Source organism: Aulonocara stuartgranti, assembly GCF_965226115.1.
Source record: "Aulonocara stuartgranti genome assembly, chromosome: 14".
NCBI classification, from domain to species: Eukaryota; Metazoa; Chordata; class Actinopteri; order Cichliformes; family Cichlidae; genus Aulonocara; species Aulonocara stuartgranti.
The window spans coordinates 10,341,515-10,368,145 of record NC_138950.1 but is presented as its reverse complement, the minus strand read 5'-3'; the positions used below and the strand labels follow the sequence as shown (position 1 = coordinate 10,368,145).

General features: G+C 39.3%; 1 protein-coding gene across 4 annotated transcripts; it reads right to left on the bottom strand.

The window, feature by feature from the left end:
* Window positions 1–117: 117 nt before the first annotated feature.
* Window positions 118–26,631, bottom strand: stim1a (stromal interaction molecule 1a). Of its 4 annotated transcripts, none has more exons than XM_082502991.1 (14): window positions 26,424–26,631; window positions 25,613–25,748; window positions 22,592–22,722; window positions 19,072–19,186; window positions 16,381–16,492; window positions 15,942–16,057; window positions 12,831–13,008; window positions 7,288–7,465; window positions 6,372–6,539; window positions 6,032–6,132; window positions 5,663–5,892; window positions 4,768–4,848; window positions 3,785–4,205; window positions 118–3,369 (listed from the first exon to the last, which is right to left on the bottom strand). In XM_082502991.1, exons 2-14 carry the CDS (start codon window positions 25,734–25,736, stop codon window positions 2,892–2,894), a joined length of 2,433 nt encoding a protein of 810 aa, XP_082359117.1. In that variant the 5' UTR covers window positions 25,737–25,748; window positions 26,424–26,631; the 3' UTR covers window positions 118–2,891. The 4 variants fall into 4 exon arrangements, with proteins under 4 accessions (XP_082359117.1, XP_082359119.1, XP_082359118.1 ...); XM_082502993.1 differs by having other exon boundaries at window positions 4,142–4,205; XM_082502992.1 differs by lacking the exon at window positions 4,768–4,848.

Genomic DNA, 26,631 nt, shown 5'->3' with positions numbered 1-26,631 from the left:
TCACAACCTACATTTGAATTCTTTGTGCTGGTGCGAACTTTAGAGTCAAATCTAAAAATTCAAAAAGAATCTACAGCAGGAAATCAAAGTGCTGTGTATTAGGAGAAGAAGCTCACCTTTCATTCAAAATAGTTTATTGCTTTCATGCAGGAGTGCCATCAAAGTTTAGACCACAACATTAGATGCAAAATGATTTTTTTCCCTGTACAAATATACTGTAGGTTTTCATAAATAGAAGCTCAAAATAAAGACAACGAGAAAAGTAGGGTGAAGGACTTAAGAGCTTAAGCTGATCCACTCTTTTAACCCAATATAGGTTTCGTTATGACAGTTGACATGCATCAACGTTACAGTGCATTATACCGGGAGCAGACAGACACACTCACACATTCAGATGGCATAATCAATTTACAGCTCTGTCGTGCAAAAAAGGTACAAATGACACTTTAAAAAAAGTACCAGTAGGAAATTGTTATTTTTTTTAAGCTCGTCTTATTTTTTAAAATAAAATATTTAAACGTGTCTTATAAATCCAAACCACCTGTTACATTATGAGGCTGGGGGAGACTTCTTGTGTCTTCTGCAGCACTTTTTGGTTGTTCGTTGGTCAGGAGCACCCTAAGTGTACTGGCGTCCCTACTACTTTAGTAATTACCTACAACTAGATGCATAGTTTTGTGCTCAAATGAAGCAATCAACATTAAAACTGGCACAAGGTATTTTTTTTTTGTTGTACTTATCTGAGAATAATTATTTGTTACAAATGTAAACATACGGTACTGATACAGGATATACCCTCGGACATTCAGCATTTCATCTTTGAATATACATTACTGTATACATCATGCACTTTTGTCTTCTGTGCAAAAGGGGCTCAAGGTTTAGAACACACTACAAATACAAAGGCCTCTGACAGAAATCACAATTTGGCACTTTTACATGATTGACTTCCTGCCTCCATAAAACGTTAACCAGAAGTGGTTACAACTTTAAATTTTCAGTCTTGTACAGAGCAAAATACTTTCCTTAATTATAGCCCTTACCAACAACCAATCCTCACTGAAAAACTGCTGTGGATCTTTTAATGTCCACTAAAAAGACAAACAAAATAATAAAACTAAAAGACAGGACAGCATAGCCCAATCCACATTACGTGAAAATTGTGGGATCCTGGTTAACCTTCAAGGGGCTATTCTTACAAAACAAACCCAAAGGTGTACATTTTCTTATGATATACAGGTGTAGAAAGCAAGCATCTCTAGCATTTTCTTTTCACAATGTGTATCCTAACTTTAAAATTAAATACCTAAAGATACCATTGCATTTCATGGCTGCCACTTCAAACATTTTGGTAATTTATTGCCTAATAAATTTTTTTTTTTCTATATACACCCTATTTTTAGTCTTCAAACACCTGATAACCGTATGGTTCAGTGAGGGTGTGTGTAAACCCCCAGTTTAATCAGTGATAGTCCTTAAGATAAGCTGGATATTTCAGCAAAGAGAAGAGACATTCTTCACTCTCCCATTTTTCAAATGCACTAAAACTCAAAACCGCAAAAGGTCTGATGCTGGTCCTTTAGATACTTTGCAAGAATTTACCTCTAGGGTGCAATATAAATACATTTAGACCCAGCAGTTAATGCTGATACAGTAGGACAGCTTATTAGGGCTGTTCTATGTGGAAAAAAGATAACTGATTAATATTCTGAGAAAAACATTAAAACCCTTAATAATTATCTTTTATTTTATCTTTTTAAAAATGTGGTTTCTATTGCTAAACAGAAAATGGCCAAGTTGAGGCGTGATGCAAGAATAACTGTTACACAAAAGCATCTCATGCAAATCAGTATATTTCTTCTGAATAACCCAATAAACAGCTATACTTAATGTGATATTATGGGCTCCCAGATAGTTGCTGACTGCATCTGAATAATGTCAGTAGGAATAATAGAGGCAAAGCACCATCTAGTGTGATGAGATTGCTTTACAAAAAGAGGAACATTTTTATTTTTCTATATTTGTGACTTCAATGTGAGACTATAGTTTTTGGAGTTTTTTGCATTCATTTTAAAAAGAAATTTTCCACCTAAGACATCATAAAAGTTAGGATTTTTTCTTTTTCAGAGTATCACCCCCTCCCTGATCCTTTTTTATTATTTTTTTATTATTATTATTCCCTAGAATGGCCCTAAGAAGGCATCGTAATATACTGAGTTCAAATAGCAACACGCAACATTTGTTTTTACAGCCAAAGGTAATATACAGGAGCATTCTAATACACCTCTTGTATTTGAAGATCCCCTGAATGTGTCATTTTCTCCGCAAACAAGACATCAACAAAAAGAAAACAGACAAAGTGTACCCATCATTAAAAAGAAAATAGTCAGGAGTGCGCATTCACTTTGGACTTGTAGGTGTTTTGATAGTAATAAAAGAAACAAGTGTTGTCTAAGCAGGTTAACAACAAGAACCAAGCAAACACTTAGAGCATTCGAGTATCTGTCAAACAAAAGTGAAGACATGCAAAATGTTATAGATTGTAGAACAAGAAGGAAAAAAAGGAAACAACAAGTGGGAGACATATTTCCCTTTGACACTGGCACAAGTTCCTGCAGAATAAATAATACTTTACATTCCAATATACAAACCTGCCCATTCCCCACATACTCAACATTGACCAAGTGTAAGCAGATAAAGCTGGGTAAAACAGTCCACAGTCTCTCAAAGTAGGTGTTGTAACCTACAAAAAGATTCAATGACAAAAAATCTTGCCATCATGTGACCATTAATGAACCCCCAAAACTAGAAACTAAAAAAAACATAACAAAAACAGGTTAGACAGAGGAATACAGTCAGACAGCTTTGGTAGCCCATAGTTCATTTAGCTTTTATTTCCTCTGTTTTTTGAAGATCTTGAAGGTATGTTTCTTACGGCTGGCAGCTGAATCTGTGTCTTCTCCTGTTGAACCACTATCTTCCTCTAGAGGGCTCTTCTTGGAGGACAGCTGTGGGATGCGGCTGTTGGCTTTAGCTCCCACCACTCCTACCTGCCCTCCTGTTGGTGATGGTGTGTCAGGTTCAGTGGAGTTTGGGCTGAGTGAGCGAGATGACTCAGACAGACTGTTGATCTCTCCCAGGCTGTACACCTTCTTCATGAGTATGGGGCTGTCGGGACCTCCCTCATGAACACGGGTCCCTCCATTGGGGGTGTGAGCATGCAGTGAGACGGCATCATCTGCTCGGTTGGACAGGCCGTGCATGAGAGAAGTGGGCTTGATTAGGTGGCCTTTGGAGCTGTAGGCAGACAGTCGATCACCAACTTGTGAAAGGGACAAAGAGGAGTCTGAGTCGGAGCGATTTAGATCCCTGCAGGAAGAAAAATTCACAAGTTAGAGAAGGAAAAATCAGATCCAAGGAATGTTTAAAAGCAGCTTTGCATGCTTGAGTTTATCTACACTATGCCTTGAAAGTCACGGACACGCAGGGCACAGGCTGGATAGTGCGGCTCCACACTTGTTAGTTGAGCAGGCAAAGAACAGGAGGAACACTGAGAGGTTGAAAGAGAGTAAATGCAAAGTCTCTGTAATGGCTTAAAAACAGCAAAGGATGAGAAATTTTATAAAAGAAAAAAAATTACAAAATAAAATGGAAACATAACAAAATGAATATACTAAGGGAAGTGTATCTACTCTACATGTGTTATCAAGGTAAAACCATGACAGGTGGTGTAAAAACACCCACGCACATGCAAAGTGTGTGGAGAATGGAGACAGATGGGTACCCGAAACTGTCGCTGCACGAGGAGTGCACTTTGGAGACATCTGAGAATGACAAATCAGGAATAGGATCCATGGGCTGGAAAGAAGCATGGTATGCATGGGAATGAGGGGTTGCACTGCCACCCACAAAGCTGGGTAAGCAGGAAGAAGATGAGGATAAGGATGATGACGACTGAGGAATTTGGCTGGAAGTAAAGATTATGGACGGGTGAGAAACGGCCGAGGAGAGGGGAGGCAGAGGGAGACAATCGAGCTGCCCAAACGAGTGGCTGCGTGAATGTCTGAAGGTAGCCCTAGGCCTCGAATGGTAGGGGGTTCCCTCGCCCTGCTGCCCTGCCAACAGGCAACTCTCTACCAACCTCTGGGAGCCCAGGGCCAGCTGGGGATCAATGTGGCGTTGGCGCAGAGACATCATACTGGGAGCTGTTGGCACAAAATAACAGCGGTAGTAACATTAACATAAAATAAATGGCTGATGGAAAAAGTGAGAACAATGAGAAAATTACTGAAAAGATGCTTTAGTCTTTGGAAACGTTACACATTATTAAATATAAAAATACACAAATTTTAGCCTCTTTACTCCACAATAGTGATGCATATCAGTAAAATCCCAACACTTGTTTAATCTTTCCATCTAATAAAGGCAAATTATAAGAATATAATAAGTTTAAATAGGAAAAAATTGTTTCTTTAAAAAAGAAAAACAAATACAAAACAATAGTGGAGTAGAAAAAAGGGGTTTGTCTGGAGGAGGGGCAACATTTAGGAGGAGGATTTCAATACCAAGCAAGCAACTAAGGTCAGGTCAGGGGTGTTTTTAAATGAAGGCAGCATGGAGAAGGTGTTTTTTTTTTTTTTTTTTTATTACAGCTGGGTCCATCTGGAGCATACTGCCAGTTAAAATGTATGAAAACTCTTTTTAGGCAAAAGTGGAGATGGGAAGGTCAGACTGAGGACTGAAGTGGGGCATGAATAAATGGCCAACCAGGATATTTCCACACGGGCTGACAGTCTGAACCAATGGACCACAGGTCACTAGCTCGCCGTTCCAACAGTCGATTGCCATCTGTAGTTGGACCAATGAGACAGCAGTGGGAGCCAAATACCAGAGAAGTGGTGGAGGGAGAGAGGGGAGTGAGACAGGCAGTGTAATTAATGTTGATTAAACACTTGTTCACTTGTGCAGCAAATTGGAGCTCCAGTTACCTAAACCCATAACCTAACATATAAAGTCAAATATGGTTTGAAACTGACATATGTATAAAAATGTATGAATTCTACAAGAACTGTAAGGTGTGTAAGAATTTGAGTTGTGTTTTTTGGTGTTCCTATCTTGGTCCTAAATAGGAATATAATTCTGGCAGTGACTACATCTGAAGTATTTCCTTTTTTGGCATCCTTCGAAAAAAAAAACAAAAAAAAACTGATCCAACATATCTATAACACGTAACATGACACAAGCACTACAAATCGGTCAACACAAAAAATTGTTCTCTTTAAGAAGTATATTTTTCTTTGGGTTTCAGTTTCCAGAGGAAAATCATGGCAATCTTCAGTTTCAATAATTTACTGAATGAAATAAACAAATGTATCCAAAATAACAGTTAACAAAAAGGCAAGTGGTATCGTGTGTAAAACAACAAGACAATTATCTGAATTTACATAGTGTGAAGTGTAAAACACCATTCAATACTCATTTTCGACATGTCTAACCCCCACTACCGTCAGCACCATGGAGGCAACAATAATACATGTAGCATTAGGTCCAAATTGTCATGTGAGCTGATTTTTGGATTTCCCAAGCAGAGCCTTGGAGGAAGGTTTAGGGATTTTTTTGCTAATCCCCACTGAAAGGCTGAGCGTTTCGGAGGAACTCTTACATGGCAGAGTTCCGGGTACGATATCCTCGTCCATGTCGTCCATGTCGTCAGACATGATGAAGTGCTGAGGTGTAGCTCTGCCGCCCATGAAAGTGGGGTCGAGGTTGAGGGCCGAGGCCAGTGATGGGAGGCCTGGATTGTTGACGATGGTAAAACCCGTTAGAATCTCTATCTGCTGCCAGCGATGCAGCCTCTCTCGCAGAGCAGCGGTCACCTCGCCAAGGGCTTGTCTGCAAAAGATCAGAAGAAAGTATTTAAAAGAAAACTTTGCAAAGAGGAGAATGTATGAAATGTATGTATGAAATCATCTTTCCTCAGCTTTTATTTTTTAACAACATATCAACGCACAATTAAGAGTCTCTAACTTACTTGGCTGCTAATATTTTGTGGTCCACATCATCCAGGGAGGAGCTGTGAGCCACATGGAAAGTCCCAAAGAGAGTGTTCCTCTTTTTCTTTATCTTCTCTGCCTGCGAAAGCAAGTGACCAAAGACTTATCAAGGTAAGCAGGAGGAAGTGGAAAGTGGTGCCCAGGTTACAACAACTGACCAAATATTTAAGAACAGGAAAAGCTTCATGGGTAATGAATACAGAATTTGTGGAAGTTTACCATTTTTGGATATTAAATTATTAGCATAAAGCTCTATCTTTATGATATTCTATTTGTTTAACATACACAAGGAAATGTATATATATTTTTCATGCTAACCCCTTCTTTGGCCACCAGGAGTTGCCGTTCGGCATTTTGCTTCTTGATGTTGTAGTACTGCACTTCCACCTCATGGGTGAGCTGCAGCCATTTCTGTAGAGACTCTGGTGGCGACCAGCTACTCCGTGACTCCAACTCCTTCTCTGCCTTCTTCAATGCCATGCGCACCTGCAACAAGTTTCAACTATTAGCCATACTAGATGAGCACATAAGGAAAAATGGACCCACAATCTGCCAACAATTTTTAGCCTTTTCCATATCCACAAATAACCCAATCCCACACACTGAAAGCTCAGATGTAACCTCAAACCTGAATAAAGGTGTCTACGTAAATGGCCCCCCATTTTCAAACATGAATTTTGGACAATTTATGTAAAATCAAGTCCGAACATTTCCATAGTTGCCCCTTCTCAACTGCACACATCAGGAGAGTCTCGGCATCACGCAGGTTTGGCCACCATTTACCTGTTAATTACCTATATCCACGATTACCTGCACTATTCTTTAAATGGGTACAACTGGTACTACGCAGCAGGGGTTTCAAATCTAGTAAAGTTCAGGCTTGTATTTAATGAAAACAGCACATATATGGACTGTAGAAGCCCTGCTTAATCCCAAATTAGCAGGACAGTCAAATGTGACAAAAGCATCAGAATTAGTGCACTGTGATAATCCTCCAAGCACAAACAGTTTCACTTATGTACGTGGGCTGAACTGTGCTGCTTCTGCCAAATTCCAAAGGACAAAGACTTGAGTGGGTGTATTTACACTATAGCTAGTGTGAATCTGAAAGACCTAAACATACTGTGCCGATGCCACCTTGGAAGTCTTCTTCTCTATTTACTCAAATTCACTGCTTCTACTTTGTGGACTACAGATTGCGTTTAAATGTAACTGATCAGACTGCAACCATTACCTGTTCGAGCTCTTCTTCTGCATACTTTTGGCGACTCAGCTCATTCTCTGTGCCTTCACGCAGCTCTCTCAATCGTTGGGCCTCCTGCTTAGCAGCGTTTATCTCATCCCTCAGCTTCTGCTCGAGATTTACCTTCTCTACTTCAACTGTTCGATGCTCCTCCTGGGCAATCTGCAACCTAAGGAAAAAAGGACCAAAGGTCATGCTCAATTTTTAGTCAGTGGCTGCTTACTAAGCCCATGCAACTGAAGCCGTGTTGGAGCTATTGTTATTTTCTATGAACTATGGAGATGTGCTTAGGTTTGAGCAACCCTGGTCAAAATTTCTGTTACAGATTGTTGGCTGTCTAGCAGTCACTGCTCTTTTGTTGTCTAATCAAAAATTTTGGATTATATTTAAATCAGTGGATTGAGAGGGCCAAGGCAAAACATTCAGGTCGATCCTCTTGAGGTAGTCCATGGTGCATTTTTTAGGGTATATTTAGGATCATTATCCGGTTGTATAATCCAGACTCTTGTCATCTTCAGCTTTTAGCAACAGACTGCTCCCAGAATAAACTGCCTTTATATTATTCAGCTATTTAGTACATTCCTCCCTCTATCAGTGAAAATGTTCCATGTACCACTGGCTGCAGCACAAGCCCAAAGCATGATCAATCAACCCTTGTACTAACAGTTGGAAAGTTCTTTTTGTGTAACTGTAGCACCCTTTCATCTCCAAACATACCTTTGCTCATCACAGCAAATAAGTTCTATTTTAATCTTATCCTCCAACCTCAGGATTAATTTCTAGACTGTATCAGGCTTGTTTAGAGGTTTATATGCATGGCTTTAATGCTGAATTTTGTGATAAGCAAGCAGGATTTTGAAGACTGCACAGTGGAAAAAATGCACCATCAGTCTGCCAAGGATTTTTTTTAGTCAAAGAGAAATTTTGATTTACCTTTCCAGCTATCCTAGTAGCATCAGTTTTTTTCAGTGTTCCAGACCTTAACTTGACCACCACCGATCCTGCTAAATACCATTTCTTAATTAGGTTAAATGCTTTGGCGTCTTCAAAAAAGGCTTTTCCTGCCTTCTGGGCAGTGCTCAGTGCTGCACCGGCTTAAAGGAGCCCTTGAGTGCTAGTTGTTATGACAAGTATTAGAGAGGCAGAGGATTTATAAAGCTTTGACTTTTGGTAAAAGGTACCTGGAATCAAATTTTAAATCTTTTGTGTTTCTTGTTCTTTTTTACTCAACAATTGCAAAACACATTAAGGAGATAGTTTTCTCTCTGACATTATTTATTTTAGAAAGTTTATCTTGTGCTGAAATCAACAGAAATGTTTACTAGGGGTGCCTAGATTGCATGCCATAGTAGGCATTGCATCAGCCATGCATCACCAGAAACAGCTAACATGTAGAAGAGCAAAGGACTGTGGTCAGCTGCTAGGCAGCTCACAATAATCTGACATCAGAGGAAGCAGAGCCAAGAAGAGAACAGCTGTCAGGATTTAAGTTTAGAACAGTACAGTGTGGCACCCAGTGCTCCTGTAGAGTTCTGAACATGCAAGTGGTGGATATAATTAGACTAGCCTTTAAAACAAAAACAAAAAAAGGGAAAAAAAAAAGCCTTTGAAAGCGGGCTTGTCACCAATAACACGATTGTTTTCACTGAGACACACACCATTCCGATATACTCTCATCTGTAACCATTCAGGTCCAACTAAACCCGTGATGTGGTTACATTTATGCAGGACTTTGTAATATTTTTCAATTGAAAAATGTCACTGGGCTTGATAGCCTGATGAATATGACAAGTCCCAGAACTACAGTACTACATATACTGTGATACAACAAAATAAATGCTGTTGTTTTCAAATTTCTGTTTTGTTGTTTTGTTAAACATGTGGCACAAGGGCAGAACGTACAAACACATTTCAGTCACCAGGGAGCAGCACTTTCCCCCACTGAGGCTGAACACAACAGCAGAAGTAGTACACAAGTGCAGAGAATTGAAACTTGATCCAGACCATGAGCTATGGAAAATGTTGCTGGTGGGCAGTCCTGCTAATGCTTTCGACCCTGACCTCTGCCATTCTCTAGCTAAAATTTGAAAGCACTGGCTGAGTAACAGTGTCCACAGAGTAGATGCCAAATTCTGTTCCTGAATGAAATGACCTGAATTACAGAGCTTAAAGAATGCAGACACGTCTCTGCAGACTTTGCAGGTAATGTTACTGAATACACACTGATATTATAAGACATACGTAGCCTTATATGCCCAACCTTTAAGTTTTTTTCACATGCAATACAAGCTGTCCCTGTCACCTGTCCTTTTTCAGGCCTTTCATCTGCACACCACACCCAAATTCAAATGTGGGTGAATTGCATCAGAGCTGACATGTTTAACAGTCATGCTTAAAACACTCGCCCACCAGTGAAGGGGGAGGCCAGGTCAAAGAGTGTTGTAAAAGTCACCCAGGAAATCCAGCTCTCGTCACAACCTCCTTACACTGTCTCCCAACAGTGAAGCCATGTTTGGACCAGGCTACTTGACAGCATCGCAGGATCTGCTTAAAGGTATGGAAAGAGAGCAGCTGGCTGCAGGGATCAGTAGGAAACACACAACTAAAGACAGAGCACAAACCTCTCAAGCTGCTGATTTTTGTGTGGCGGTCTTATTGAAACAAGCATGCCTGAAAAACCTGCTGCCTGTCTGATAGCCTATTATACCAGAACCTGCATATTCTTTGGCATTCATATTGCCTCAGAAATGCACACAATACCCATGCTTGCACAGTAATGCAGCCCTATAATCCTCATGACCTCATACTATTGGTTTTGAAATGACTTGACTCAACAAAAGTATTTGATCCCGTGGTCTAGCCTTTTCTGTCATAGCATTTATTATGCTAGAAAAAGTCGCATGCAGTATTGCCAAAAATAGAACGCCCTTTTTGCATGCAGTCACACTTTTGCACAAGCCCGCATGCTTTTCCTGCCACTCTAACCCACAATCCTCTGAGCCAACTACACATAAAGCAAGAGGGTCAAAGCTCAAAGCACACCGATTTGAGGCAGCTGCAGTTCCCACTGAAGCTCTCAACTTGCATTTCAGATATTTTTAATTAAATAGAATTTAAATGACCTCTATGGCCAAAATGAACTGAGTTGAAGTTTAAAATGCAGCTGAACAAAACACTGCTGAATTGTAACAGGCAAATTTTACTGCAGTGCTGAACAAACAAGCATAATTCAGGGATCTGAGCAGTTCCTGTAAAGCACTATACTACTATCTGCAGACAGACAAACTACTAATAAGTATTACGCACAACCATGGTGCAGACTGTTTACTTGCATGGGATACTAAATTATGTCTGCACTTGCTGGCCTTTAATATTTACTTGAGGTTTGCCACTGTGATCTGTAGAGGAGAATTAACTATGCGTACTTAGCTTAGCAAAAAAAGGAAAGTCAAAATCCACTTCAAAGATGCTAGTGGCAGGTGTTTTACAAACAGTCAAAGTATAAATCCACAGAGTCAACACAAAGACTAACTTGGCAGCGTCAGAAGGACAGAGTTTGACCTCACTGATTTGTCCCCATTTAAGCCATCAGTTGCACTGTTTGTTGGAATTCAGCAGGAAACTCCCACAAAACACTTTTCCCTCCACCTAGTGTACTGAAAGGAAAAGGAACTAACAAAGAACATGTCTGTTACAAAAATATGCTGATGCAGGAGATAAAGGTGCAACTGTAAAAAAATCAAGAATCCATGACAGACACAAACATTAGTTTCAGTTCAGTCAGTAAGCACTGACAAAGCATAAAATGAATATTTCAAAAGCCTGTCTCTTGAACAGCCCATTTATCCCCCATTTAACATACAAACATTAACGTATGTGGGTAATAAGGGCAGTCAAAGAAAAATTTGCAACAAGAGTTCACCTCTCCCTTTGTTCTCAAGAATAAAGACAAGAATGTTACGCAGTTATGTGGCTCTTTCCAGTGGCCTGAGCTTATTCCTTTTTTAAATTTACCTGAAGATGACCTCTCCCCCAGTGGATAAACTGTGTTAGAGATGCAAAACCATAAAATGGGAATCTCTTTGCACCTTCAAGCTCAAAAACCTTTGGTTCATGTATCACGTCAAAACTGAGTTCAAGTCTCCTTGAAAGGCAAAATAGGATATGCACTTCAAAGCACATTCTGAGCATTCCTTCAGGTATTAGCAGGACTAAAATAGTTAGATTAGCCTTTCTTTTATTCACCAATTCATGTAGCTTTACTTTAAAACACTGAAATTTCATCTCATTTCAAATCTTAAATCACAAGACAGACTGGAATGATCCGATGGCCAAAAAACTCCTCAGAGTATGAAATATTTTGCATTATAAGATATAAGAAAGGGCAAAGTATAAAACGTGCGATTCAAAAGTTGTTTTTTAAAGAGTTCTAAAATTCTAAAAGGTTTAGCCCTGAGGTTTGGCCACCATTTTACAAATTCCCAAGATTTTTCTCTTCTAAAAGAAAAGTGTGATTTTGATCACTGGTACTTACAATGTGTACTTTTAAACAATTTGTCAGAGTATAGTCAGAAGTGATGGCTGGAGACTAAATTAAGAATTACCTTTACGACTACGCAGATATGGAGGCTATAAAACTGCAGCCAATGCTACCAGTAATAAGCAGTGTTTTAGTTTGTTAAATAAAGAAGTAAGCATGCCTTGATCACATGCATCTGCAGCCAGTTAATGTGTGACTTGCTGTGACATGCTCGTGTATGAAGCCAGAAAAATAAATAAAACAGCAGAAAAAAACCCCTCATGCAATCAGACAGCTTCACGAATGCATGAAGCAAACCTTCCACCATTGATCCAAAGACTTTGGCTTCACTAAATTAGTCACCTGCTTGAACATAAAAACGCTCCGTGGAATGGGTCCATAGAGGCCTGATGATAACTAAGTATAAACACATAAGTGCCCGGTGCTAGAGCAGGTCTGCCAGTCTTTTATAACATAACACAAGTTCCTATTTGAGAACAATGAATGCCATTAATCAAACCTTTCCCAGGATTGTGTGCAAACCTGGAAAAACTATATACAAATCCAAACAATCAAACCAGAAAAACATTGAAAGTTGACAGCAAAAGAACTAGGGAGTAACCCTGCAAACATGCTACAACGAGTCAGGCCGTTGCTTTGATTGTCATTCAAGGTTGGATATCAGCAGAATGTTCAAGTGGAAACTAAAAATCTTCTGTTCACTTGTGACCTCCACCATTTAGAATCAGTAAATGTTGGAGGTTTACAGCTCAATAAGCTAATAAGCTACTAATGTCAGAAATAACCGTTTACAGCTGATTATTATAGCACACAGTTTAATGTATGAGAGTTATCCTCAGACAAGTGGATGATGAGTTTAAATGTATTAAAAGCTCAAAAGTTCTCATGTGAAGACAAAAATAACAGTTTCATATTAAATCTAAAATGAACGCCATGTGCAGAAAATACAATTAAATGCAATAGAGCTTGTGTTGGTGTTGGGAAAAACCCTCACTTCTTTTGTAGGTCATGCAGACTCTGCTCAGCTCTCTGCAGGCCCTCTAGGTCCTTCATCATCTTCTTCATATGGTCCTTAGAGTAGCGGTTCTGGATGTAGGCAAACCAGCATCCACCCATGCCTATGACTATTGACACGACCAGCATGAAGTCCTTCAAGTGGTTATGTCTATTCACTGAATGAAATAAAAAGACATGAGGTTACATTTTAGTAAGACAAGAAACTAAGTCATTAAGCAGGCCTATAGATGAGGAGATGCATTTTGGTCAGCAACATGTATTATAGGATAAAGCTGTTTAACAACACAGAAATTTTACAAGAATGTGGTGTGAAACTTGAATCTCATAGTCATATTGCAACTGCTGTGGAGTGACACAAATAGAAGGCTCACCAGCACAATTTCAGGTTGCGGTGAGAGGGACCCAGTGCAAAAGACCACGATAAAGACAGCTTAACACGACCTATTTTAATCTGGGGAAGATGTGAAGCTAAAGCTCAAACTTTAGCTGCAACTATAAGTATTCATTGACGTTATCACTGTGAGGGTTTTATAGATTTTCAGAGTCACAATAGCTTGGAATCAAGTATCCTACTTGTAAGAACACATCCCATATTCAGATCCCTTTACAACCACTAACAGAATAACTTAAAGTTAAACCCAAGCTGGGAACTAACAACAGATATTTGTCATTTGATGTGTCGAAGAAATAACATGTATGTAGCAGCTAGCGTAGTTTCTCAAAGTTTTGCAAGTTACACAAGTTTTTCTTGCAAAACCTGAGTAGGAGTATACAGGAAAGAACAGTATACTTCCTGGAGTGAGACAAAGGGAAATAAAATGAATATATCAGTAGATCGTGCCAGCTCGACAGACAGAACTTCTACAACACAAGCTGTAAATCTCAAGTACCTGTACAGCTCAAGTCTTATCAGTTCCACTGAATAAGTAAGAATAACAGGAATGCACTTTGCATACAATATATCCATATCTTTTTAGTCTGACCTGCATGTAGCCTTGGAGGGCAGAAACACAGTTTTTAAAATGAAGGCCAACACTGGACAATCCAGAAGTACAAGCCTGTAAGTTTTTTACCTATTCCAGGCCAAATATTTAGACCACCTGTCAGAATAAGATGAATAAACAGCAAGTTGTGGGCACTTGAGAACCATGCATAGTAACCACAGAATTTTAATCACTCTCTGCCCCTGCCATACATAGATAATGTACAGAATAACTCCTTTTACATTGATGTAAGAATAAAAGCACACAGATAGGTTTTTCACCTCGTTTTGATCAAAATGGGTCAATAACGTCTAGCTGACAGGCAACAGAAGAAAAACCTTATTTTGGTGGTTGCTCCTCCAATAATGTGACCTTGAGTAACAGATCTTTACCTCTTAAATGACCTGGAACACAATAACCCAAAATGAGTCATGCTTACTGAAATGCATGTCTAGTGCATCATAGTTCTTCACTGAGCACAGACGCCAAAATGAAAAACAGGGCATTATCTCTGAGAATGCAATTTCCTGATGCCACTCCTCTGCTGGGCTATTTATTGTAGGCAATTTCCTTTTACATACAGTGAACAAAACATTCAATTTCTTTCAGGAATACCACCAAGAGCGCATCAAGTGACAGGTAATTAGCCGCAGAACTGGAAATAACAGGACCCAAACGAGCTTGGGTTAATTATTACACAACTGTTGGCCAGATTAGGTGCAACCTTTTGTGCAGTGTGTCTTAAAATGCTGCTACGCTTCACAGTTGGTCAGTCTGGCTGTTAGTGGGACCCCCTGGTTTTGAGAGCTTGTCAAAGCCAGACAGCCCTTGCTAATGTCTTCCTGCGGGTGACTCTTACAAAACACATTCACAATGACACATGCCAGACACACACCACTACACACTCTTCCCCTTTCCTGTTTTTTTTTTTTGTGTGTGTGTGTGTGTGTGTGTGTGTGTGTGTGTGTGTGTGTGTGTGTGTGTATCTGTGTGCTTAAAGCAAATACCTGGTTCCACTGACTGTTTATTAGATTTTCTTTTTTTCTTTTTGACGTCTCATAAACTCTTCTAAATACACACCTTTACTCTACTTTGAAATTCCTGGGAAATAATTCTCCAGTATCAAAACAATTTTTTAAAAAAAACATCTAAACTGCTGACAGGACATATGATATCGAAGACAACCTATCCATTGTGATGTTACAAATCCCTAAGGAGCTAAAAAAAACTGAGAAACCCCTAAAGGATTACAATCTACAAGTGCAGAATTGGAGCAGAGATAGTGGAGAAGAAGAGGATGAGTGGAGTGTTTATTTGCCTCTGTACGCAGAGTGATGTGTCTGGAATACAGAGTAGTGTGGTCTAACAGTCTAAATCTTCCTGAGTCCCTGAAATTGATACAGGTGGTACAGGATTTCCTAAGCTTAAATGATAGCACTGGGTTGAATGAGCATACACCTTTCACAATTGTGGGTTATGTTGTTTATACTCGTACACTGTTGTGTCTGCGTTTTACTAACATGAGTCATGAGTGAAAGCCAATTAATCTTTAACAATAGTTAAATTAACTGGAATTCAGAATGGGGAGAAGACTGTAGGACTTACAGAGTCTATACACAGATTGTTACACCTGTCAGAAGAAACAAACACAAGCTAAACTGGCAAATTATGAGTTACTGCTTCAGTCTAATGAGGAAGCTAGCCACAATTACAGTCTATTACATTATGTTTCACAGAGGTATAATCCTTCCACTAATCAATACGCCACATTTCATTACCAAAGAGTTATTGAGATCTGCTTTGCTGTGATGTGTAGCGTTTCTGGAAAGGTGCTATGGCATAGCTACAGTTAAGATTTAGTGCAGTACTATAAATCAAGCATTGCATAGACCTGGTGACTCTGGCCACAACACTTCACAGGGACAAAGAGCGAATGAAAATGAGAGCAGTAGACCAAATTGGGCAGGATGTTGGTCATGTTGGTAATGAAACTTATTTTCCACAGTAAAACATTTGAACGCAAGAGATTCATATAGTAGACTGTCTGCTGGGGAAGCCGTGTTTCTAAAAGTCAGACACGACTTGCAAAAAATAAAGTTACATACTCAGTGGTGCTCCAAAGAGTACGGTGTCCAACGATTTGAGCTGCAACTTTTGCACATGGCTTCGATCCAAAATCTTCAGAATAGAGAGTGTCAGAGTGGTGTTCTTTACAGCAAGCCTGAAAGAGACCAGACGTGCATTCATTTCGCAGGAAGAAAGCGGGGGACACACACACACAGACACAACAAAGATTGTAATGCGATCGCTTGACAAGTCCTTAATTCATCAAAGGTAAACTAAAGTAACCCATATCAAAATAAAACAGGTTAACAAAGACAGCCAATTTAATGACTTTAAAAAGTTGTATTAAGTACATAAAAATATCTCCACAGTAATCAGTAAACCAAGACACTTTATCACACACAGTGATGTGTAGGGTTCATAGATCGGTTCAGTTTGAAAAAAGAAAGAAAGGAAAATAAAGTCATGATGATGTCACACCTTGGCATGGCACTTCCATTGAAATTCATCTTGCGAAATGCATCCACATACTGTGGCAGCTCCACATAGCTGATGAGCCATTCCACCACCTTGTCCACTGTCCAATTATACACTGTTGGCAAAAAGAAGAAACAAAATATCCACTATAATTACAATTCTCAGTCTTTATTTTGCACCACATTAGTTGTTCCCAAAGCGACAATTATTCTTTCTGTAGCCCAAAATATAAACACTATGAAAAAAATCCAATCAAACTACAGATAATGGATCAATTATTTACAATGAAAAGTATTTCCTTCAACTCTTATAACAACCTACAAACAATAAAAAAATGTGACAAATACATTCTGCTGGTAAGACGAGTGTATTAGTAATAAGAGAGTGTAGCTGATTTATCGGTTGATCTTTGCTTCCACCCTCACCTATGAATATGAGTACTGGGTAGTGACCAAAAGAGTTAAACTGCGATGGAAATGAGCTTCCACCAGTGATTGGCCGACGCAACCTTAAAGAGAAAGTGAGGAGCTCGGCCATTCAGGAGGGGCTCGGAGTCAAACTTACTTCCCCACAGTAAGTCAGGAATCTATGGGCAGCTGACCAGCATGCCTTTCCAGACACCTACTAGGTGAGGTGTTCCATGCATGTGCTACTAGAAGGCGGCCCCGGGGCAGACCCAGGACACAAGAGAGATTAGATTTATGGTTTGGCTTGGGAATGCCTTGGTGTCCCTCTGGAAGAGGTGGAGGAGAAGAAAGTCTGGGCATCTTGGCACAGACTGCTGCCCCAGGATTAAGACCCAGATACATGACAGAAAATGGATGGATGGACATTCTGCTAACAAATATCATGATTGATATTTAAGACAACATCAGAACTTGAATCAGTCTTCACAGATAATAATCAATTGTAACTCAACAGGATTTCCTTTCTAAAACTTCCTGCTTCTAAATTAAAATACCCCATAAAAGCATGTCTGGCATTATAGCAGTGTTTGTCACTAGTGTTAGCTGTGAATACATATAAGACAAAGGATTTCTATAATCACAAATGTTCCAGATATAAAGACCAAATTACATGCCAGCTTGTCCTCCAGCCTCATTCGTTCTGTTTTTTTATTCATTTTATAATAGTAGAATTCATATTTATTCACGTTTCATAGAGAGAACTCAATAAATAGCTGCAGTATATTTTACTGTCTTGCTATTTTCTAACACAACTGTTTTAAAAGAGAAACTTTGACTGTAATCTTTCACTGTGTTTGAGGATGTTCAAGGAATCCTCCTTGTCAGTTAGATTGTTTTATTTCCTAAATGGATGATTCAGCTCATTCTCAGCCCTCTTCTCATGTGGTGTTCCCCACAGGCCTTCCATTGGGCCATCCACAAATACAGTGCTAGCTTCCACTGTTATGCAGATGATACACAACTTCTAAAGATTCAAGGAATCATGTGGACAGCTGTAGCTTTCCAGCGACAAATTTAAGAGTCGTGTAGCACAACAGTTAGTCAAAGCAATCCAGAAAGGGAATTACACTTCCTTTCTCACGCCAGCAGTTGGTTAGATGACCTCGACTAGATAGAAAATGTTTCACTTGCTTAAAAACAGACTGAAGGCAAAAAATATATAATTCTGAAACCAGAAATAATTAAAGCATGTTTGAATATAGGGCAGCAGAGATTCAAGAGGGAAGAAACCAAGTGTTTCCTGATGTCTGATTCATAGACCTCAGGCAGTCACAACATCTGAAACTAAGTATTAACTATTACTGTAGCAAAGGCTGGAGTAATTTAACCAATGTTCTCCTTTCTAGCTACACTGTAAAAACTTATCTGAGAAACAGCTGTAACCTCATAAACATCAATTCATTTCAAATCTAACACTTGCAGCCGAGAAAAAATGCATCACTATTGCAACTGCATAATACAGGTTGACACAAAATGCATTGTTTGACTGTGTGCATACACATCCTGAATGATCTACGAGATCCCCGCAGCATAACATGCTGACAGGAATAATTGGGGAAGGCAAATCTGATCCCCAGCACCTGGCAGAGAGTCAAAACTGTGAGTTGACTAAGTTAATACATTGCTCCCTTGTACAATAACCCTGTTTCCTTGCTCAGAACCTCTAAAACTTTGTCAAGAAACTGCAATGCAGTGTAAGTCAGTACTGTGAACAAAACTGTGGTAAAAGCAGTCAGAGGAAAGGATGCTAAAAGGTGAGTGCCAGATACAGCACATGAAAGTGCTCTGAGTGAGTATAATAGAATACATTAGTATGGTTAGACATAGTCAGAAAGAAGTGTGACTGAATTTTGTGCTGACAGCTTCAACGATCTTAACTCTGGGCCACTCTGGCAGAACAGTGCACTTTGCTGGGCATGCAATCTTATCAACTACTTTGTGCCTTTGTTAATTGAGTGAAAGGGTCAAGCATGGATAAGCTGTAACACACACTTTCAGTCAGAGGGAAGCACATAAACCTTTATTTACAGGCATATAAAAGCTCTGCCATTCTCTGACTGGTAATCAAAGTCACTAAGACTGCTTCATTAAAAATGAAAATCACTGCTACAATATCAAACATTAAGTAGTGTTTGGAGGTATCAAGTATGCAGAAAAAGGTTTACAACATACAACTCTACATAGAAATGGATGTGAAAGAAAGGCCCTTTTTGCAACAAAACTGTACCTTCAGAGCCCTTCCATGAATTCCACAAGTCCTCCACACTGATGAACTGGTCATCCCCATGGAAGCTGTTATGTTTGGCCTTAGGGTCATGGTAGTTTAAATCTTCTCTCAGGAACTGCAGTATGACAAAGACATTTGTAATGGCTACAAACAAAAACCTTTTACAAGACTTGCATGACAAAATAGCTACACTGTTAAAACATTTGTTTTACAACTGCAATTTCACCACTGAAACTGACAGTGCATTCAAAACTTTGGCTAGCGTATTCTGACCAAACTTTGAGCACATCTTTAAGTCCTTAAAGTTGGCTTTGAAAGATGATACCTTTGTATATCAAACTTAGTTGCTTAATTGAAGTGGTGTGAACTTTGTAAGACAAAAATCAGACCCATTGTAATCGGTGCCATGTTCTCCAAACTATCTAAACAAATGTTGCTGCTAAAAGGGGCGAGTGACATCAAGAGTGAAAGGAAAGGGAGTGTCACCGTATATTACCTTGTTGATGTTGCTCCTACAATACAATATTGCTGTAGGGCAATCACTACAACTAAGGTATCGCCATGTTGTCATATGATAGCTTTGGAACTTGGAAAAAAAATGCAAATGCATGGTTCACACCGAGAGTGAAAACGTTAAGTCACAAACCCCATATGAAGATGAGGCTGTGGGGAAAAAACGGTGAGCTCTCAGTTAGGGTTTGTTTACATTTAGGCAGTAAAAGTACTTGGCTATGTTTAGAACGATATCATGAGTTGTGTACAAAACATTAGCCATATAGTTAAAAAAAAAAAAAAAGCCTTTCAGACAGAACGCCATGAGGGCAAACTTCTCATGTTGCAAAGCTGTGACACCACAAAACATGATCACTTCTAATGAAACCATTACTACAAAGAGGTGCATTGCTTTGTGACAATGCGGAAAGACCACATTTGTAAATGGTGTTTAGGGTTTCTATTGATTGTGAGCACTGTGACCCATTTCACTGCTGTAATAGTTAATCCATCGTTTTAGTGCAATTAAATGCAACTCCTGTGGGATATATCCATTGCCTTCACTCGCTTAACATGAAATAAAACCTAATAAATACCTCACCAGGGATTTTCCCCTCATTATTTAATTGTGCAACACAGAATGCCATTCTCACTTTTGTTCAAAACTATTATACATTTAATCATAAAAACAGCTTTTTTTGTATTCCTTTTAGAATAAGACAGTGTCATGCTCACTAAACTGTACCAAAGACTGATCGTAATGTAAATTCCACTTGCACTCTCACTGAAATGGTAATTGTCCCTCACTTGCTTTTGGAACCACATTGCTGATTGCCCACTGTATTGTAGGCTAACCCACTCACCAGGTTTTTAAAAATGAACCCTACATAACATCTAGCACTCCCACAAAAGCAGAGTCATGGGTGAAAGACAGTAATAAGTCATGATGCCTTTCTTTCTTGATAGATTTGTGTGGGAAGATTTCACTACAGTGCAGCAAGATGTCTCTGCTGCAGGTGAAATACAGCACTCCCGAACATATTCAATGGAAAATTAGCAGGACCTGTATAATGTGACAGAGTCACCAAGGTTACTGTTAAGAGACCAGATGTACACTTTCATCTTGCTCGTAAAGAAAGCAACTCCCCACCTTATTTAATCACTGTATGATTAACAAGAAAAAGAGGGTTGTCTTGAAGTACTCTTCATCATCATTTTGAGCTTTCCATTTCTTGGCTAAAAGCCACTACACATACGATTGCTCACTGTGCTTCTCTTCATTATTTGCTTTAGGGGGGTTGCATGCCAAGTGCCCCTCTTAAAAGCAGTGATCGTGCCACCTGCTTTGATCTGGCCTCAGCTGCATAACACAGACTGAGCCCGAACCATACCTGAATCAAGTCACCAGAGGCGGCTTTCTCGAGGCCAAAACTTGTAGTTTACACTAAAGCTTACAGTGCAACATTGCACTACTGTACATATGCATATGTATTTTTTTTCTGTTTTGCTTATAATTTATGCTATTGAAGAGAACTACTGTACTGTGCAGTATTACTCTACCATAAGCACAAAGCAGATTGTGGCTTCACAAATCCCCTTTGTGCTACATTTTTTTAAAGAAACTGCAGCATAATTGTCTACAAATCACATGCAAGTTACAACAGGATTTAGTGCAAGAAATACTCTCCCACACCACACCCATCTTCATACTAGGCCTTCATTTGCATGTGTTGTTTTAGGACTGTCTTTTCCATGGTTGTGATTCTACTGTAATGACAAAAGCTGTCAAGAGTATTCAAAAATACCTTTGATTCAACTCTGACAGGCAAGGGTAGAAAGAATGCCAGCTATGCTTTCTAAGCCAGTAAATACACCAGGTTAATTATTTGACAAGGGAAAAAGGTATATCAGCAAGAGCACTGGCGTGCAACAGGATGAACCTACCAGTTAGACAGTCATTATCTGGCCACCTTTGGAGCAAAATCTACAAAATTTTAGATGACAGAGGGTTTAAAGTAACAGCATAGCCACTATATTAGGTACACTCATTCAACTAGGGCTGGGCCATATCATACCGTTCATGGTAATGCCGGTACAATGTTAGGCAACGATAAGAAAATAAAATATTGCGATAGAATATGGGTAAAACGTGCATGCGCAATGCTTTTGTTTTCATACGCACATGGCCGAAAAAGCATGGCGGCAACGGAGAATGAGAAAGGGGAAAGCGGATCGTTGAGTGAAACGGATGAACCAGAATTGGTTTGTAAAAATGCTGCAACTTCAGTGGTGTTTATGCAGAGCTACTGGTCCCATAGGCTCACCAAAATTGGACAGAAAAACCATGATAAGAAAACCTATGCCTGTTCTGATAAGTCGCAATTCCTACTGTGATTTAGATATTTGACTTTGTCAGAGACAATATGAAAGGATGGATCCATCCTACCTTGTATCAGTGGTTCAGGCTGCTGTTGGTGGTGTAATTGTGTGGGTGATTGTTTCTTGGCACAGTTTGTGGCCTTTAGTACCAACTGAGTGTAATTTATATGTCACAGCCTACCTAAGTATTGTTAATAGTACCTTTATAACCACAGTTTGCCCACATTCCAATGTGCAATGTCTGAAAGCTCAAATCCTCTCAAACTAGCATTTTGAGAATGACAATGAGTATATAAGGCTCCGAGCACTGTCAGCTTCAGCTCTAGTGAAGTGTGTCCAAGCCTTAGAACACTCCCTCACTAAGAGCAGGATCTCAGCTGGTTGTATCCCTGCCCCTCACTCACAGACTTCAGGAGAAAGAGCTCTCTTTTGAATTGTGAAGAGGGAAAGAAAGAAAAACCCCACCAAAGAAGGATGTCTTATTCTTAGAGCAAGTTAGAAACTGTGTCAGTGAGATAAAACACAAAAGATAACCCTTTGTATCAATATCACTTCACTTCTCCAACACAGAGGGCAGAATTGATATTGTTAGAGTATAGCAACACTTCAGTCTTGTTTAACTTAGAGGGCTTTTCAGGTTGTTACTTACGCCATCTGTCTCTACGACATCTACATTGCCGTTTGCATCATCATCCATCTGCTTATGGATATTACGGATAGCTTCAAAGGTGAGAAAGGCATTTTCATCCTTGCATAGTGGCTCATCAATGCGACAAAAATCTGGTGAAGAAACAGAAGTCATATCCACAAGTTGTTAAGTGACAAAGGTCCACGAATTCGTCGACTAATATTTAGTTTTTTCCTTATTCTACAATTACTAATTTACTTTTTACAATCACCAAAAATACCAAACAAACAAAAACAGACAAAAAAAGCACAACTGGATAAAGAGTAGATGTAACTATGCACAGATAAACAAAAAACATTTATATAACATTAGAGGTTTTTGTAAAAAATAATGTCTAAGATGTTCTTTTTTGCGCTTAGCACTTCATTTGTAACACTGCAACACTGTGATGCAATAAAGGCTAATAGCTTTTAATCTTGTGTGCACTTTCCTGCAGAAAAGACAGAAAACCTTCTCAATGTCCCCTGCTGAATTGGCTTCCCCACAGCACTCTCTTTAGCAAAGATAACTGAACTGCAACATTCCTTGGCTGCATAGGAAGGCTTGTTTATATAAGGCCTTTCACTTACTGCGGGCTGTTACAAAGGCAGGTACTTTTGACTGTATCTGCTACACCTATGTGTAGACCAAAAACAGACCATTCACTGAACTGAATCGATGAGTGTAGAGGCATCATAATTTTAGATGTCATTGTCACTATTCTGTTTAATGTCAAGAAACTCAGGTTTGCTATTCTACAGGCTTTAGTATTGTATAAAAATATCCGTATGTAGGACTCTAATTATACAGAAATCAAAATGGACATCTCTTATGATGTCCCTGCGTGCCCACTGTTTTCCTGTGTCACTTTGCTTCCTGAGGGATTACTGATCCTCTGCTAGATATGAGATGATGACGCCACTCCCATTAAGAGGAAAACATTTTTGCATGTGTGCAGCAATGGCAGATTTAAGAGTGTGTGTGCATTCCTTGATTGAATGCAGCACAGTTCAGGTAAACTTACAAGAATAGTACTCATGAAAGCTTCATATTCTATTGATTTCAAATCTATCTTCTAAATCTATCTTGTATGAACTATATGCAGCTCTGATCTCAGGTATATCTCAGACACTATTTTAACCAATGAAGGGAATGACTAATATTACAAAACAACAAGTTTAGAAAACATAAGTAAGATTAAGAAGCATATATTAAAGCAGTAAGCTTTGCTACACAATTGACTAAATTTTAACCACAAAAGGAAACGATGAAGAAAAGAGTTAAAAGGGAAGCACGCCTTGCCTGCATGCCAACAAGAAATAGTGGTCAAGACTTCCTTTCTGGGTCTGAACTTGGATTTTTTACAGCAACAACATACTCCTGGAGAAACATTTTTATGGAACTTTTTAATCACACTACAGATTACTGACAAAAACCTTGATTCTAGGTTGAAAACTGAGCAGTGTTGACTATCAGGCAAGGATTCTTCTTTTTGTTGTACCATCTTTCCCATAACATGGTGTAGCAGTATGCAAACATAACCTCACTTCCCCTTTCATAAATGAGCTCATGCAGCTTCATCATTAATCAATGACACCCACATTGTTTTTTTTGTTTTTTTCTCAACTATAACAGACTGCAGGCATTTGGCTTGCATTGTGCCGGAGGTTACAGTGTAATGCCCCCTCCTACTGATCAACACATCATACCAATCCATGTTTTGTTAATTCCCAGAACTGGATGTTTTGACATGCAGGCTTAGCAATTAAGGACAGAGAACAGAGAGTAAAAATGTCACAGATTAATACCTGAAATAATTTCTGTCCATGATATTGTGTCTGTAAGCCTATAAAACTTTTTTAACTTGCAAAATGTACCTTATGGTCTACATGACAACACAAAAGATAGAAATAGGAAGGATAGTGTGGGTGAACTTCCGTGTAGTTATAAGTTCATTTGTGAGCATGCACGCTTTCAACTTTTAGCAAACTTGCAAAGCCACATACCACAAAGTGATTACTCACTTTCAACGTTAACACACTTTGCGTTAAACAAAAAAAAAAACAAAAAAAAAAAACAGTTATTCTAGTAAAAAGTCTACCACCTGCAACACTCTCAAATGCCAAACTTGGCCTTCTCTCTCTTTCTCATTTGGCTTGCAAACCTCCAGAGACACAAGATAAGATATTTGCATATATATATATATATATATTTTTTTTTAAAAAGAGCTCAGGTTACTCACGTCAATCTGTGAGCTTCCATTTAGATGAAGAATACACCCATAGCTTTTCCACCCCATAAATCCTTCTTCCACGGTCTCCCATGATAATTTAGAATACCAGTCAAGCTTTAAAAATCACTGTCACATCAAGAATAAATTATATGGCACACTGAAATTTTTAGGAGAAAAATACATTTGAAGTGCATCATCTCTACTGATGCGTGTAGACGATTTGGGCAGTTTCCCATTTCACTGCACTGTTCAATAATAAAAATGCAGAAATGATTAATTCAGTGGTACTGGTTTGCTATTCAAAAAAGTATAGAAACGATTTACAAGGTAAAAAAAAAAAAAATCCATTGTAATCCAATAAAAAAAAAATCATTAAACTAGCGGACTTCTAAATAACAAGGTTATAATTGGCTGGTGCGCCTTTGTCTTTTGTGCTACAAGTAGTTGGAAAATAATTATTCTAATCTATTATTTACTGGAAATAAAATGCCTACATTCACCCAATAGTCATTCTTTCCACTAATGTTTTTTTTTTTGATGAACTGCTTATTGTTTGACTCAGTGGCTAGATCGAAGTAGGAGGACAGGGCTTAATGGCAAATGCCAGCCAGACTATTCTCAGCATGGCTACATTTAGTGCCTGCACACAATCGCAATGTTGTGACACAGACTGCTGTCCTCAAACAGGCGGTATAGTGTGTGTCAAGAGGGATACAATTACATCTTTCACGGTTTGCTATAACAAATTATTGCCATGATTGATTACTCACCTCGCATTCCATTTTCAGCAAGCTGACTGTCCACCGGTGTAGGTGAACTTGGCTTTTCAGTCCAACTTTCTCCAACGAGACACAAACACAATATCCACAAGCTCAAGGATCTGTGGAGCTCCATGACTTGTGTACGCTGGAAATAAGATAAGAGTCCATCAAACACTCTGACAACTCTTGCATAACACATTCGGAGTGTAGTGGTGGTATATTACAACATATGACCGCTTTCCCAGGGACAGGGAACTATGTTAAGCAGCTTATAGCACACCAAGAAATGCTGTTACATAAAGCTCACTTGTCATGTGTGACTCTTCTTCCTGAATGAGCCATCGAACAGTCATTAGCTTACTAATACCTGGTTGTAGCTAAGGTAACCTTTAAGCCATTACTATGCTGGTTTAGTTGGTATGTGGCCTTTTTATCCCTATAATTCCCCAAAATATCACTTCAGGAAGAGAAGTAAAAAGATTATGAGAAAGTGACAGAAGTCTGGTCCGTCTCGTAGTTTGATGTCTAAAAAGGGCTTGGCGTGCTAGCTAGCTAGCTCGACATCTCCGTTAACTCGACAATTGGGTGTAATAGCCTCCAATGGAAAAATAACAGTCTAACCCGCCTCATATAGACGCTTCTATAGTTTTCAGATGGAGGTGTTTATTTCACTGTCGACTTGCTGCATTTTCTACAGGCGCACATTAGCGACTGCTGACGTTTAGCTAACCACAAGAGAGAGCGCTACCGACGAGGGATTGTAGTTTTTAATCTACGCTGGATGCTACTACAGGCACACCACAACACAGGATAAAGTTACCTGTCATGTATTGGAGCAAGCAGGTCTGTCTTTTCAGCTCTCTGTTAACATCGCAAGAGACGACTGGTCCCGCGTAGCTTAAGCACGGCGAACTCCACCTCCTGTGAGAGGTCTCGCTCTTCCACCGACCGAGAGACCGAACCGAAAAAGCCGCAGAATGTGGACAGACGTGAACTGTCTTCCTCTACAGTGCAAAGGCACTAGTACT